The sequence below is a fragment of the Parus major genome, chromosome 8 (assembly GCF_001522545.3).
Source record: "Parus major isolate Abel chromosome 8, Parus_major1.1, whole genome shotgun sequence".
Lineage (NCBI taxonomy): Eukaryota > Metazoa > Chordata > Aves > Passeriformes > Paridae > Parus > Parus major.
Genome location: NC_031777.1, coordinates 19,911,038 through 19,928,427, shown reverse-complemented (window position 1 = coordinate 19,928,427; position 17,390 = coordinate 19,911,038). Strand labels below are relative to the sequence as shown.

The 17,390-nt window shown below is 37.2% G+C and overlaps 1 protein-coding gene across 2 annotated transcripts in view; it reads left to right on the top strand.

Annotated features, from left to right (window-relative positions):
* The window catches only part of ST6GALNAC3 (ST6 N-acetylgalactosaminide alpha-2,6-sialyltransferase 3), a 219,795-nt gene extending 204,669 nt beyond the window's left edge, over nt 1-15,126 (top strand). For both annotated transcript variants that reach the window (XM_015636368.2, XM_033516553.1), the window contains 2 exons: nt 5,213-5,320; nt 7,524-15,126. In XM_015636368.2, coding sequence (XP_015491854.1) covers nt 5,213-5,320; nt 7,524-7,710 — 295 coding nt within the window. In that variant the 3' untranslated portion in view covers nt 7,711-15,126. The remainder of the gene's footprint in view (nt 1-5,212; nt 5,321-7,523) is intronic.
* The last annotated feature ends 2,264 nt before the right edge of the window (nt 15,127-17,390 follow it).

Below are 17,390 nucleotides of genomic sequence, written 5' to 3'. Positions count from 1 at the left end.
ACTGTACTCAGAGATGCTTCCTCAGGAGAAAAAAAAATAAAAAAGAGAAGTCTCAACATAAGTATAATGGTAGCATTAATTTGGTTAGTATAGAATTAAGTAGTGTCTCACCTGTATGCACCGGTAGATACTTTCTGTATGGTTAGTTGTAAAGAAATAAAGAAAAAATGCAAAAACCATGAGAAACCCAGGGAGAAAAAGAGCTGATTGTCTTTACCAAGAGAGTGCTGAGGAGACATGCACCTTCCACCCTCATTCCCAAGGACCTGTCACAGATGAGGCTGACACAGGGCACGTGACAGAGTGCCAGGCAAAACCAGAGTACCCTGACCCCCTCCCACAGGATTAATGGTCTCTTGATGCACCAGAGATACAAATAAGAGACAGTTCTATTTGAACATAGTCTAAGTTAATACTGACTTATTTTTGAAAAATTTCTGGTTTTGTTGAATCATTTTAACAAACATTTTTGTTGGAAGGGTATCTTACATTATAAATCCTCTACTCCATGTATTATAGGTCTCTTAGTTTGTTTAGACCAATACTCTTATTTATACTTATTTATTAATCAAGATGCCTGACAAGCTGCAGCAAATAAAGCTGCTGCTGATTCAGTGGTTTGGTAGGAGAGTCATCTGAGGATTAGATTCTATAAACAGCCTTTATGAAAAGATGTACTTTTTGTCAATTAATTGGCCTGGAGAATTTTGTCATTTCAATCTGTCATTGTTGAATTTTACTTTACTGCAATATTTTGAAATTAAGTCAAAGAGGAAAAGTGTCTATCTAATGCTTTTGGCAAGCTCTCTGTTAATTAATAGCTTTTTGAAGTACTAAATTTCCTTGGTTTTTATCTTAATTAACACTCTTAATTGACCTTCTGTGATCTCTAGTTTCTCCCAAAAGAATTAAAAAACAGACTTCTAAGTTCTTTTCTGCAATCAGATTGACATGCAATTGCTTGTGTAGACATCTCCTCTGCCTTCACAAACATTTTTTTCATTTTTATTTTTTACCACTGAAGTCCCCACTGGATATAACAGTCCATTGAACCATAGAGCTAAAATTGATTGTGCACATAAAAAATCCTGGAACAATTGAATGAAGAAAAGAACTTCCTGGAATTCTGTGCTAAAATCAGAACTAAAGTGACAACAAAACTTTTACTCGATTTGAACTCACCTGCCCTGGATCACCAAGAAAATATTTTATGTTCTTCCATTTACCCCCAGTGACAGAAAGAATAAGTTTTTCCTTCATTTAGCCTAGATCAAAGCACAGTTATAGATGTCAAAGAAGATTAATTCAATTGCCAACATTTTTATGGTGCATTTTCTATCCCATCTTTTTTATATCAATTTCTTATTCTTTTTGTGAAATAGTGGAAAGTTAAAGCTGAAGAGCCCTGTCTAATTGCTTCTATTTTAAATTAGTTTTTAATTAAAGCTTTATGTGTCACATATTACAACTCTAGCAATCCTAAAAGTGTGTTTTACTATTTTCTTCTGAAATATAGAATGCAAGACTCTTTTGTAACATGTTGTGAGAAACTGTAATCAGTTCTTTCTGCTGGAGTTTATGGAAGGCATTACTAAAAATGCAAATTCTATGTTTTGAGACTTGAAACTTTCAAGTAACTATTAATCTTGGAGCTTACTTTTATATTCTGAGATTAAATAATGACATTTTAAGCACTTAAACCTTCACTAAGAGCAAGATAAGCAAGCATATACTTCGTTTCATGCATTTTAACTAAGTTTATTCCACTGGTCTTTTCATGTCCTTAATGTTAAGCATATGCCTATGTATTTTTCTGAAATGGTGGATGGTATTTAGCAGAATGAATTACAACCAATAACTATACTTTCTTTAAGAATGCTAATAAAGTAGGAAGTATGCAAAATAAGCTTTCATTTTTAAGGTAAACAAAGTAACTTTTTGTGAGCATTGCCTTTTTATTGCTGTACATTATTACAGCATTCAGCTGTAAATCATGTCTTGAAAGCTAAGCCATCTTTTTTAAAATAGTGCATTATTTTCTTCTGAGCTGTTGAGACAATTTCCTGTCCAGATCTGGTACCCTATTAATTTTGTACTATTAAAAACAGTCTCTCTGAGCCCTAGGAAACAATTTGGGGATTGTTGCACACAGATATTTCACAATAGATCTGCCTACTGTCGTTCTACAGATGATGTTTAACGAACTCCTGTTTACCCGATTTTGGAATTAATACTCCTTCCCCCCGATTTGTGTAGTTACATAGCTTTATGCTACACAAAAATGGAGGATTCTTTTATTTCCTATGTGTAAAATTTGAAATTTGAGTGCAATTACAGTAACAAGAGACTTTTTCTAAAGAGTCCCAAAAAACCCTGTCCAAGAAACATGTAGAACTCTCCTGTAGAGAGGGAAATTGAGTGCACAGTGTTAGCATAATAGCAAAGGCTGAGACATTACTTTGCACTACAGTTTTATGGGATGATATTTTAAAAGGTATTCAGAGATTTATGGCTTTTTAGGGACAGCTAAAATTGTTTTCACATTTCTAGTATTGCTTTCATTAGAATTTTGAAAGTATGTTTATGGCATCAGATTGAATTCTAAGATGTTACCAAATCATCCAGAATCTCCACTGCTTAAGTATATTCCCTCATATCCATGTGTATCTTCAGAGGAAAAAATGGGATGAATATAAGTGCTTTGGTTTAAAGTATATAATCTGTATTCTGTCATGTACTTCATCTCCCAGGGAACATACCTGGGAACTCACTCTGCTGTTTTTATTTATCCTGCCAGTGCAGTATATAGATGAGAGGACTAAGGTCCAATGGTGTTAAAACAAGACATGAAATATTGATTAATTCTTTTTTAAAATTCCTTTTTCCTCCTGAGTATAGCAAATTTCAGATGCTACTGTCAATATAGTGCTCTCCAATAAACCTCCATTATTGGAAGGGTCCTGATCTTCATCGTGTTCTTATAAGTGGTTATTATGATTCTAAAATGCTTTGAAAGCTCAAGGCCAGTGTTTTCCTGGTGCAAGAGCAGAAAGCAAGTTAGAAGCAATGCAACCTTTTATCATGGCAGAATGTTATTTCAAAATAACATGAATTGGATTGGGAATTCTCCCTGCTAGACAGTAGCAGAACATTCTGGTTGAAGAGATGAAGATCCTGATGGGACAGATAAATAGCTCTACGTTTTCGTGGCTATCAAGGTGTCAAAAAAGAAGCACAATTCCAGTTGGTATCCACATAATGAGACATGGGTGTTTGACACCTTGCCTTTAGTTTCCACTTGTCCTTTTTCAGTTTATTTATTATTTTCTCTTTATTTATTGTTTCCAGTATGATATTTACAAAAACAGCTAAACAGATTCTTAGCTGTTTCTCCAAGGGAAAGTCTATTTCAGGAAAGGCAGGGGTAGAAGTTCACACCGGCTCACCCATGAAGGATGACAGACACAGGCAAGAAAGAGAATATTTAACTATTTTCAGTGTTCTTGGACTCACCTCTGGGAATCAAGGTAATTGTTTTTCACTAAAAAAACCCTAAGGTTTATTTAAACTGGAATGGACTGGAGTTTCTTTAGGAACGTAAAGCTCTTGGAGCTTTTCTACTATCCATAATAAAAGATATTACACAGAGAAGGAATTTGAATCTCAGACCTGTATGTGCTAGGTAATTGTCATGATAAAAGTTGTACAAATACTTTTTTACCCATTGTCTTAAATAATATTTAGTTCAACTTGTGCAAGGAAGTAACACAGAATCTGTGCCAAAAGCCACTGATTGGTGTATTTATGCAGGAGGAGTGAGGCATGAGACTGGAACACATTCTTGCTCTAAACCAGGAAAAAACATATGAGGTTGGTTCTTTTGTCTTACAGGAAGTTGTGGCTTATAGGCTGGATAAGTTGCAATAGGTTTTTTTTCCACATGAAAATTTTATTCCTACCCCAGGATGAAAATGTTTTCAGATTTTGTTGGTGGCAATAAGTGGTTTTCACATAGGCTTACTTGGGAGTAAGCCTCTTATACAGCAAAACTTAACTGTGTGCAAGCCTTAGGCTGCTTTAACTTAGGATGGAGAACAGACTGCTCCCTGCCATACCCAAAAGCTAAGAGCTTATAGGTGTGGCAGAAAGCTCATATACCCCCTCCTCTCACTCACACCCAGCTCTATTAAGGTCCTCTATTAAGATGGTTTTGTGAGTTTTGTGGTACCTTTCTTTGGAAATGAGGCATTTTAAAATATTTTAGAGATAATTATTTTCACTGATTTCAGTCAAACTGAAAGCAGTACATGCACAAAGCTGGACTTCAACCAGTTCATAATAAGCAGCAAGGGCTTAGTGTGCTCTCACTAGTAGTTGAGGTTTCAAAGCAGTGAGTCTTACATGCCCAGGTTATCTGGGTAACTCCTCTGACTCCCAGTCCCTCATTGCTAACATTTGTGTGAGCAGAGCAAACAGGATTTGGTTTGTGGTTAACAATGCATGTGTTTGCTCAGACAACCAGTCTGTGAGCCAAATCCTTACACATGTAATTTTTCTCATTCGTGCAGGTCATACTTCCGGGCTGATTGAATATATCTAGTCATTTGAGCAGAGAATGAATCTGTCAATCTGGGCACTATCTTCTTGTGGTTTTTTCTCTCTGCTATGTTAGCTCGAAGAATCATAACACAAAATTATGTAAGGGGATATGCACAGAATTTTGGTTTTCAGAACCTTACATTAGATGGTTTTGTACCAAAATATCCTTGGAACACATTATATTACTGTGTGAGTTTTCAGGTCGAGGATAGCCCACTGCAGATTAAGATTTTGCTTGCAGAAGAAGATGGTACCTACTCAATGCACACACCACAAATTCCAACAGTACTTTGTATTTTGGTATACTTTATCTCATTTCACAAACTCCACTCATTGCTATCTTTCAGATGTGAAATTATTTTCTGTTTTACTGGAGATGTATTATTTGACTTCAGATATTTTAACATGGTATTCTTTTCTATGGACAAAAGCTGGAGGCCCCAAGCTGGGAAGAATGAGACTATATCTATAAATAATTCAACGTAATTGTATGGTTTTGACAGATTTTCAAGCTGCTTAATGCCTTTTGTCCCAGGCAATAGATTGTATTTCTTTGATAAAATGTTGATAATTTCTCATTGCAATTTATTTTGTGTATGTTGTATTTTTACAGAGTCCAGTCAGGTTCGTATCTCAGCACGGGTTGGTTTACCTTAATTTTGGCTATGGATGCCTGCTATGGAATTCACGTCTATGGGATGATAAATGACACCTACTGCAAGTAAGATCATAGAAACTTATTTTCATGCATCTACAATTCTGATGTCTTGTCAAAATTTCACAATTGATTTTAATATCATAAATCCAAAAAATGGATCAGGCAGTCATTTCCCAGTGTTTTGCATTGATATGACACTATTGTCAGCATATTCACTCCTGATATGGCATGTGCTGTTGATAAAATAAAAACATTTACAAAATCTAACATCAGATGTCATAAGGAACTATTTTTAATCAAAGATACTTTGCAGTTTCTGAATTAGTGGGAAACAAAGTATGCTCATATTCTTTTGATAAAATGTACTTGCTTCCACTGCTAAAATAAATCTATAGAGGAAAAAACAAATACATTATTTTCTGAATACCAAATACACCTGGAAGTGAAATAAAATGATTAGCCCAGGATAGTTACCTGAAATTACATTTCACCACCATTGAGCCACCTATTTGAACTTTCTAGGTTATATATAGCTTGTTTTGAGTAGTAGAGGTTTCTAATTAGACAATAAAACAAGTCCTGTGAGCTTTATCACCATAAACTGACATAAATTCCAACCAACTGCTGTTGCTGACCTTACAGTGACAGTGGATTAATCCTATTGTCAGAAGTATAACTCTAAACACAATTTCTAAAAGTCAATGTTAAATACTTTAATCTACTGTGTATGGTAGAAAAATATGAAATGAAACTATTCTTCATGTATTCAGAAAAGCAGGAAATGTCATGAAAAATGTATGGTACTAATACATACACATCTATTCTGTACCTAAGCTGGTCCAAGTCCTGCATGTAATCAGTCCAGTGGGTCATGAGCTCCTCAAGTCAAGCCTTGGTGCAGATTCTCATTCCACATTTTGTGTCACTCCAGTGTGAGACTCATTCCTGGCAGAACCTAAAAAATGTCACAAACAACAGAATTTGAGTCACAGCTGTTTAATTAGGATATCTTAACATTAGAGGCTGACTTTTTAGAACTTGCAGATCTCACTGATTGAGTCATCCAGATGGAATGAACAGAATGAACATATGTTGTTCTTTGTTTATGAAAACACACAGTAGGCACCCTGAGATGAGGGGTGACAGGACTAAGGTTGTCCTTAGAGAGCTCAGCCAGGCTGGCATTGCATAGCCCTGATGTAAAACCAGTCAACAGAATGATAGCACTGTTGGCAGCAGAGAAGGATGTCTCCTTAAAGCTGTGATTCTGACTGGATTACCTACTTATATTGGATGTTATTCTTATAACTGCCTTGTTCAGCCAGTTCAAGAACTAGTTGTAACAGCTGGAACTATCCAATGAGAAGACTTTCCTTAGGGAGGGAGCCTTGTGAGCTGAGTTAGCACAGGTTAAACAAAATGTTCAGTGGCTGTAAGAGCCAGCCCATTGACATCTTACTGACAAGATTGGTGTATGCTGAGAGATGCACTGAGCTTCTTCTGCCTTAGGAAAATTCCTAGAAATTATAATGTAATGAAAGCCCTTACAGTTTAGCAAAGGAGTTTAAGTGCTGACACATGGAAGGGATTTCAGATCAGTCATAGAATTGCTTAGGTTAAGAAAGATCTTTAAGGTCATGAAGTTCAGTTGTTAACCCGGTACTACCAGGTCTGCACTAAACTGTGTCCCAAGTGACACATTTGCACATATTTTAAATACATCCAGGGCTGGTGAGTCAACCACTTCCCTGGGCAGCCTGTTCCAGTACTTGGCAACCCTTTTGGTGAAGAAATTTTTGCAAATATCCGGTCTGAACTTTCTGTGATGCAGCTTGAAGCAGTTTCCTCATGTTCTGTCACTTGTCCCTTGGGAGTAGAGACCAACCCTGTCCTCATTTCAACCCTCCTTCAAGCAGTTGTAAAGAATGATAAGGTCCCTCCTGAGCCTCCTTTTCTCCAGAATGAACACCCGCAGCTGCCTCAGTTGTTCTTCATGCGAGCTGAGCTCCAGATCCTTCAGCAGCTCTGTTGTCCTTCTCTGGTCTCACTCCAGCACCTCAGTGTCTGTCTTGTAATGAGAGGCACAAAGCTGAACACAGGATTTGAGGTGTGGCCTCACCTCCTGAGAACAGGGCACAATCACTGCCCTGGTCCTGCTGGCCACACTATTGCTGATCCAAGCCAGGATGCTTGTATCTTGTATTCAGGTGTATTATATATTTGTGTTCTTGAAAATAGTACTTAAGTATACCTTTCTTCTCCCTAGGTCAGAAGGCTTTCGTAAAGTTCCCTACCACTATTACGAGCCAGGAAGAGATGAATGTGAGGAATATTTTCTCCATGAAAATGCTCCATATGGAGGCCACAGGTTTATCACAGAAAAGAAAGTATTTGCTAAGTGGGCCAAGAAGCACACAATAATATTTACTCATCCCAACTGGACAGTGTCTTGATACTGGTGTACTTAACTCTCTCTTAACAGCATATTACAAAAATGTCTCAGTTTACAAAAGTTTTGCTTACATATGGCTGGCCTTTCTCAGCCTAGGTAACACTAAACTAAAAACCAGAAGACAAGGAGGGTGGTGGTTCAGCTGTTAAGCAAAATTAATCATCTGTGGAAGGCAGACACATTGTTTGTTATTTCTTAGGGTTTTAATCCACACTATGCACTTTATACTTTAACTGGATTTTATTTCAAGGCAGGAGCAGTTAAAGACAGATGAGATTTCCTGTATATACAGGTGCACACAGGGAACATGGTGGTCCTTTGAACATTGTCCATCATCTCAGAGATTTAAAATTATTATTTGTAGCTCATTTGCTCTACTGAAGCACTAGTTCCATTTGTAGTATCAGTAGAAATTTTTGGCAAGAGAAATGTGAGGAAAAATACAGACCTCCAAGGTCCACGAGTGAATAAATTTTAAAAAACACCTGAATATATTGATACACAATATATTGTGAGCACTTGCATATATGGTAAAATTAGAGATGAGCTAAGCATGGTTCTTGAACTGTACCCAACTCTTGAGAGAAGATACTACCTGCTCAAGACTCCTGATTAATTCATAACTTCTGAAATGCAGCTTCCTTCCACCCTGGTCAGTCTGCACCATCTGGGACTATGTAGTTTGTGCTTTTTGAAGCTGTTGTCCCACAGTTCAGCTCCAACAGAATGGCACTTGGAAGAAAAGATTGTATTTTGCTGCCCATGATGAAGCTTTGGCTGTTTTACCAAGCCTGCTCTCAGTACCCAAGCTGGTGAGTTTAAAGTTGTCTCATGAATATCTCCATTTACTCCAGCTGTGCATTTGACTTGCTCCAACATCCAAATAACAGTATTTTGACAGTATTTCCCATGCAGCCATCATAATTTATTTTAGATCTCCAGTTTCTCCATCTTTAAAAACAAGGATAGTGTCTATCTACCTCACAAGGGAGTTGTGAGGACTAATTTAATTTAATTTAAAGCACTTTCCTGATGCACAATGCTCCATATCATTTATTCTTATCACAAAAACAATGGTACCTGTCATTTATTCTTGTCTGTTGGGTATTTGAAGAAAGTGACAGTGTGTCTGGCTATGATGGCAAATTGTTCTGTGCATCCGCTTTCCTACTGAGGATAATTTGCAATACTGAGTTCTATCAGCTTGCGTTGCTTCAGATGAAGTTGAAAGAACTCCCCATCTCACAGTATTACCTGCACATTAAAAGACAGTTCAAGAATCTTAAAATATACTCGTCTCTAGTTTAAGTATGTATTTTCAAGCTTACTGTCATGGAAAGTTTTCAACTGCAGCAGACTCATTTGTGATATGACCATAATTCAACTACACATGTGAGTTTTATTTGAACTGTATTTAAACTAATGCTTTAAGTTTAGAATGTGTCCTATGAATATCTTAACATCTGGAATGTCAGACTCAACACTGTAATAGCCAATACTGTGAACACTTGAAGGAATTATGTGTGGAACATGTCACACAGGGTTTACTCACACTACTTAAACATTAACCAACAGGAAACTTTGTATGCTTTTGTAAATCAAGAAAAGGGGAAAGTAAAAAGCTATTTTTACATGTAAGTATTTGTATACTGACTATTTCCTATTGTATATTTGTATATATAAATCTATATTTTATATGTTCATTGCATATATATTCTTCATCAACAGCTCCAACTCATAGGATAGGGAGGAAATCTCTTCACCAGTATTCCTCCTCCTGATCATTGGTTTCTTGTTCCTGTTGGTAGGTGATTCCAAAGTGTCATCTCTGTTGCCCCTTCTATTTTCTACCAGAAATGCAGTTCTCTGATTTTATTTTTTAATATAGCTCAGCTTTCACTGCTTACTTTAATACTCTAGGTATTCTGGTTGTCAGACAAAGGCTGGGGCCATGCTTATGCTCTTGGATTAACATCTATATTCAAACACAGGCTTTGTCGCAGGTTTCTGGCATAACCTTCCTGTTTGGAAAAGGAGAAAATAGTATTTTCCTACTTCCTTTCTTGACTGACTTTTTTGAAAGCTGTTGAGATCAATATTCCCATTTTCAATTTATTTGTATAATGCTTTGAAGAAAAGGTACCCAAAGTGTCTGAAAATTCCAGGCAATGCTGTAATATACCAGTAATTAAAATTGGCTGTTTCTTGTCCATGGAGTTTAAAATCAGCTGTAAACTGATACAACATGGGATGAAATCAAAAGGGGAAAAAGGGTCATGGTTGGATGAAGAGCTGTAGTAACAAAACCAGATTTATCACCATATGCATCTTTTCAGTTCAGATGGGTGGCTGGATATATGGAATGCTAATAAAAAATTGTAAGGCAGGATTTGAAACATGCAGGACATGCAGAATTAGGGAGAATGTTCCACACATATTTTACAGGACAGCCTGGGAAATCTAATCATTCCCTTCAGAGAAGAGGAACTGAGAAGAAGAACATCAGCCCAACTGAACTTCTATATAGAAGGTTTATGGGTTAATAGAAAACTACTATGAAAGTGCTGCACATGGAAATTGTTTGGGTGGGACAGACTCACATGGAAGTGTCCTCATGAAGCAGTGTTTCTCCCCACAAGTGTTTCTCCACAGTGAGCATAAGGGCTCTGCCTGAGTTGTGTTCAGCTGCAAGGTGGTTTTTAAGCCTGTGAAAGTTTTTAAGATAATACTTGCCAGTTCACCATAAACGTGTTGTAAAATATGTGCTTCATTCTGAAGTTCTTTGAAGAGTGCTTGCATGCTGCATGAAACACTATCACAAAGAATAGCTAAGAAAAATACAGCTCTAAGAACATCTAAACGTACACAAAATTGAGAACACAATTAGAGTTCAGGTGTCACAGAGCAAAGTAAGTGTTGCTCTCTGCCTGGATTTGCAGTAAGAGCCAATCTACTTCAGAAACATTACAGCAGAAACATTCATACTAGAGAAAATAAACATCAGTTCTCTTATTTAAATGAGCCTGTCTTTAGCATAAGTTAAATGCATATTACAGGGTTTTTATTATATGAGTAAGTAACTGTGACCACTGCATTAAAGATAATTCTACAAAGAAATTACTTGCTTGAAATCTGTTAAAAATCAGCTGTGGTACTAAAGAAAGAATGTCAGTACTTGGATGTGTATAAGGGATCTTGGTGGTTCACCTGAGAGCAGTTAAGAAATCAGCTGAGAATCACTTATTAATTCTTTAAGATAAAACTACTACAGTTTACCTGAATGTAATCATGTCCTAATTGCTTATTCATTCAAGCAGTCCTATTTTAATCAGCTACTCATGAGTATAAAACAAGCAGGGAGTTTACCTGAGGTTTTCAAAATGCATTTTCATGTTGCTACTAATAGAGGAATGCTCAAAAATAGTTTGGCCTTTTTTTTTGCCATTAGTGAGCTGAATAGTCATTAGAAGTTTCTTTCAAAATGTGTGTGTAGGGGAGATTAAATAAACTTTTTTTAAAGAGAGGGAATAAAAGGGCACAAATGGCTTGGTTTTAATAAATGTTTAAATTTTAATATACTTTATGTTTTATGTTGCATTACCTTCTGACTTTTGGTTTCCAAAGTAGAAAGTTTAAAATAGGAGCAGAAATTTTCATTAAAAAAAAAAATCTTTTTGACTGGCTAATTACTATTCATAGATAATTGACTGAATAAAATTAAAAAGTGTTGTTTTTTCTTTCCAAACTGACATAACAGACATCATCCTAACCTTTTCATCCCCATTAGATGTCCAGATCACATCCTTCTGCTTATACCAATGTCTCTTCTCAGAAAGAAGAAAATTAGTCTATGTATCCGGCCAAATTCCCTTTCCATCTGGGCTGGGAGGCTCCATCTGCAGTCAGCTCCTATCAGTTACATCAGTAAATGGGAAGGACTGATGGAGAGCTCTACTTAGGAGCAGATGGTGTTCCAACTTCTAAAAAATGCCCCTAAAGTGCTTTAGGCAAGGAGTACCCGTTGATCTCTCTTGGAAATACTTTACTAAAGTGTTCAGTTTCTTCAAATGCCTTTAGCTCCTGTGCAGAATAATTGTCCTACTCTCTCTAGTAGGAATTATCAGCAATGGGAAAGCATGCCCTTTACAGGAAAAAATGGAGGCAAATTCTGTGTTGTTAAATATTTCCACATAAACACCACCAGGAATGAAGAAGTCAGCCTGACACAAATTATCTGAACACTCATTGATTTAGGATTCTCTGAGGACTCTTCTTCAAAACTAAAGGAAGTGGTTTTGGCAACTTCATGAGTACAGCACCTACCCCAGTAAAATCTTTGCACTCCTGGGTGCTAAGGTAAGCTGTGTTTTGTCTGGGAAGTACCATGTGCACATAACGCTTTGCAGAATTAATAAAGAAAAGCCCATCCAACTCTTGGAGGGCTGATGCTGGTGGTCTTCCATTATTCACCTGCTTGTGGGCTGGACTGAAGTAGGACCCCATGCAAAGATAGCTGGTAGCAGAGCACAGATGCTCAACCAGAAGACATGTCCAGGTAAGTAAGAATTAAATAAGTGATCCCTTGTAAATTGTAACTGGATGTTGCTCTTAGTAACTAGACAATCAGAAGCACTTTACATATTGATGCTTATCATTTGCTGTCTTTTTTTCTGCATGTATGTCAGAAGTAGTGTGTCTTTAGTTGTGCTCAAGCAAGCCTGGGGTTTGTTCATGATGAACCTTAGGGTACCCACAAGAGGGAAACTCGGTGTTAGTGTCACACAGGAGCTGTCTGTGGGCATTGTGATGTACTGTGGGCATTGTGATGTACTGTGAGCAACAGTCATGTATTTACTAAAAAATGTCCTCTTTTTTCCTGAGTATTTTTAGTTCCTTTGAGGAGGAAATGTTTCATTTTCAACAAATGTGTCTAGTTCTGTTCCTTCTTTCCTGAGAGGATGCACAGGAATGAAACTTAACCATAGAGGAGTGAAGCCAGCCACCAGATTCATACATATTTTTCTGGCTATTGTTGTGATGTATATAGCTAAAGTCTTAGGGAAGGGGAATCTTTTTGTAAACCTTGTCTAGCATAATCTACAGAAGTCTTGTGTGTCTGTTCTGGATTAGAGTCTCTTAGGCAAACCCTCTAGAAGGGGCTGAAGGAGAAAGAAAAGATCTCTCTCCATTGAAAGACAAGACTTCTGTGGAAGCCATACTAACATGTGTGACACATCTGGGCCTTCTCCCCCAGCTTTTGTAGGTCCCCCCCTAGCTGCAGCTTTGGGCCCTTTGGAGCCCCACTGGAGAAGAATTCTCCATCTGAGTTATGCAGCCTGTGATCCACACAAAGCCTGCCCATCCTCCCCTTCTGTGGATAAGGAAAGTGCTGAATTCCCCCTGGGGATGCAGAGTCAGAGCAGGGACACACTTTCCTGTCAGCAGCGTGATTTGCTTGGGGCACAGTCTCACCTCAGGTGCTGAACTCAGTTTCTTGGAATGATAGGAGAGATATCACTGGGTTTTGTTATTGTTTGTACTGTTAACTCACAAAGAGTAACTATTTTATGGGTGTCTTAAACAGCTGATTTCATGTCTTTTTTAGCATTGCTAGCTGCTATTTCTGGGAATTCCTCAAAATATGCAGCTATCAACATCTGCCACTGCTGTTCTGATTTACTGGAGAGACTGTAAACTTGAACTAATGCATGTTCTTACCATGTATTATGCATGATAGCATGTTACACATTTTATTCTTCATTATAATAAATAATGTAAGTTTTGTGTAAGCTTAGTTCAAGCAGCAGAAGTAGTACTTTTTCTTTCTCTCATATCATGTGTTGCCCAGAGCACTTTGCTGGAGCTCTGTGAGTGCCATTAGCAGCTGGCAGCAAATAAACTGCTGAAACCAGTCAGAAAATAATTACTAAATTTGACATTTTTCACTGAAATATCAGAAATAGTTCAGCTTGCTTTTGTGAACCTACTCTGGCATTCATAATCACAGTTCTATGTTCTGTTTTAAGGAAATCTCACATCCTGAGTGTAACTTGGGAATGATTTTTTTGACAGAGATGTTGTTAAGAGGTTAAGAAGGACAATGATCACAAAGTTTTTATATTTACGGGAGTATCTTTTTAATGGGAATTGAACATGTAGAAGATTGGCTAAGATGTCTGCAGAGTTTTTCATAATTTGCTACTGAAAATAGTACTTCTGAAGATGGCTGAACAAAAAACAAATTGTGTGCCCTGTGCCCTCCTTATATGCAGACACACACACACATCTGCAAACAGGAGTGTCTCTAGGGAACATCCCTTTTTTATCAGGTAGGGGCAAGTAATAACAACTAAAACTAATCTACACAGTAAATAGAGCTTATAGTACTTGTTGATTAATGTTTATTCTGTGTATGTCCAAAGCCTGCATCTGTTTTAGCAAAGAATTAGCTTAGCTGGATAGGATCTGTAGCCTGAAACACTTGGTGCTAAGGACTTGATGTTCACACTTATCTTTAGTTTGATCCCAGGGGCTGAATGCCACTAGTGATCGGAGCACATCCTTTGTTTACATCCAAAAGGAATTTGGTGCATATCCTCAGGAACACTCCATCGTGCAAGCTAAAGCTCAGTTAGTGAGGCCACTGGACTGGGCTGTCCCACAGGAAAGTGAAATTCCTGCTAGACCATCTTGTAACTCAGGCTTTGCATGGGTATTTTTTTTTTTCCATGGGTATTTTTCTTTCAAATTTTGGATCTGATTCCTCCTGTCAGATCACGGGAATCAAGGGCTTCTGATTCTTCCTAAATTTACCATCCAAATGTGCTCCATAAATCAGGAGTGTGATATAGGACAAAGTAATCCAGCATTGGTACAGCATTTTAAGTGGTATGTTTGATGAAGTTAATGTGATTCTGCTCGTGGATGTAATTTTATCCTGAACATGCGGGGTGCTTGCTAATGCATGCATTGTTTTTATATATTGCGAGACACACAAAAATTCCCTTCATCATTTTCCCAGGGTAATCTTGTTCCTGTGGCCTTCCAGTTGTATCTGTATATGTGTGCATATATGCATTTATATACAGTGTGCAAGCATTCTTCTGTTCTTAGAAAGTTGTTACTATATGCTGCTAACGTAAACTTTTTTAGGCCGTTCATGTTACACAATTTATTACTTGTATTCTTTGGTTGCCTTTTTGTAATGCTGACAAGTGTATTGATAGCAGATACCACTGTAGACTAAGAAGACTTTCATACTATTTGTACTTACTTTGTATGTTTTCCCATGTGTTTTCTTGCTATATGTTACTTAGTTTTTGCTCCCATTTGGAGAATGTGCTTCTATGTATTTGCAAAATTGTGCCTGGATTATTTTAAAACATGAATAAATGTATACAATTTTCCAGTTGTCTGACCTAATTTATGCATGATTTTGTGCAAAACACTTTTATTCTTGTTTATTTATATGCCACTAATATCTGTCAGTTCACTGAAACAAAGGAAACAAAGATATTTTTTCTTGTGTTATAAATCAGCTGTACACACTTTTAAAAAGTTTTAAGGCATCTGCCCTAAAACTATTCAATAATGTTGGGTTAACTCAGCCACAAAAGCTACACTTACAATAACTCATGATTGTATTTCTGTGTGTTAAAATACATTGCAGGCACAAATGCATTTTGTGGAAAAGGTCCATTGGATGCTGGCCATAAAGGGCACGTCCTTGCCAGAACGTAGCGGTCTCAGGGTGAAGCCACTGAAGCCCCAGGAGTGGACACTGAGCACGTGCTCGAAAGAGCTGTGTAAGTTTGAAGGGCTGGGGGAGAGATCACATTTCAGGAAAAGGTGCAAACCTCTACTTGGAGCTAGTGTTGACAGAAATGTGAGGAGGACCTACGTAATTTTTGTTCCCCAGTGGACCCCATGGTGCTAAGGGAGGAAGTGAACTAGAACTCATGCAGCCTCTGCACTCTAATTTATCTTTTTTTCCTGTTCCCTGCTAAGAACATGATTAACAAGCAACAGCTTTGATCTGTAAATCTTAACTTGGTCTGTATGTGCTGAAGTAAACATATGTAGAGTCGTTGGGTTTGTGAAAGATTCTGAGTTTATCTGTCAGCACTGGCATATGTAATGCAGCAGCTGTTACCACCTAATTTTGGGCCAGATTCTGGTATATACCACTTAGAACTGGGCTATTTTGTCAGCTACCAGAGTAAAGGAAATGAAAAAAATATTTCTATGATAGGGATAAATAAAGGGAGGAAATGCCTTTTACATTCTCAGCTTTGAGGGTCCTTCAAGTCTGATATGCTGCCAAGGGGCTTGTTAAGAATTTGTGTGTTACTTTTTCAGGCATACTCTTTGCATAAACCATAATGCTCACTTCAGAACTATTACAGTGTGAGCTCTGAATGCATATTAGTAGCATGATGTAATATGGATTTGTTTCATCCTTTTTCCATGCACAATGGTTGGATATATTACTCTTGAAGTACATCCAGACATGATAGTAGTGACATAGGATGTGCAGGTGAGTTTATTTGACTGTTTGTCATAGGACCAGATAATCAAGTAAAAGATAGTTTAATTGTTGAATTAGCCCTCTTAGAGCTTTCAAACCCCCATAGAATAGCCAGCCTAGACTCCTGAAGCTTTTTTTCCTGCAGCTTTACATTTGGATCTTATTTTATTAGTTTGCACCAGATCACCCAGTAATACTTGTCAACAGTCTCAATGATATTTTCTTTTTATTACCAATTCCTTCCATAATGACTGAGTCTTCTGTTAACCTTTGTGTTTTCCTCTAAATTGCTGATAAAATGGTGAACTGGTGTATGCCCAGAAAGCTATCCCAGCAGAATACCTGTTCTGTGATTATTCCCCATTTAAATTTCCATTTTGAAATGTCAGTTAACCAGTTTTCCATTCCTTTAATGGGAGATATGTCAATTTTGTATTATCATGTTTTCTTAACTCAAATGTCATGAATACCACATCAAATGTCATATAGAATCAAAGTGTATCAACAGTGTTGTCTTTCACTTGTACTCACAATTGGAAAAAAAGCCAGCAAATGTGTTTGACAGTATCTGTTTTCCATATTGCACTTAGTTTGGCATTTAGCATATTTCTCCTCTTTAATTAGTTAGTAATTGAGTCCCCTGTCAGCCATTCCATTACTTTACTCCAGATCAATTTCAGACTGACAGGACTGTAATTATCTAGGTCATTAAGTTTATCCTTCTTAAATATTAACACAACATACGTTTTCTTCCAGTTTTCTGGAACCTTCCCAATTGTTCCGAGACTTAGCAAAAAGCAGTAATAATAATAGAGATCCTGCAGTCAGCTCTTGAATAACTCTTGGATACAAGTTATCTGAAGTTTCCTACACAAGTGTTTTCTTACTTCAGTAGCTTCCATTTAATTTTTTCCTTTTTTTTTTGTTTATTTTTTGCTGTTGCCTGCTAGTTTATCATCCTCATAGAGTATCATCAATTGTCTGTCTTTTCCTTAAATGCTGAACACAAATACTTACTGAACATTTCTTTTCTTGTCTTGGTTACTCTTAAGAAATCTTCCACTTCAATCTGATAAAGAGCTGGTACCATTGTCAGGGTTCCTAATGATTTTGAAAAATACTGTCTTTAAATCTCTGGCCATAAATTTCTCCTT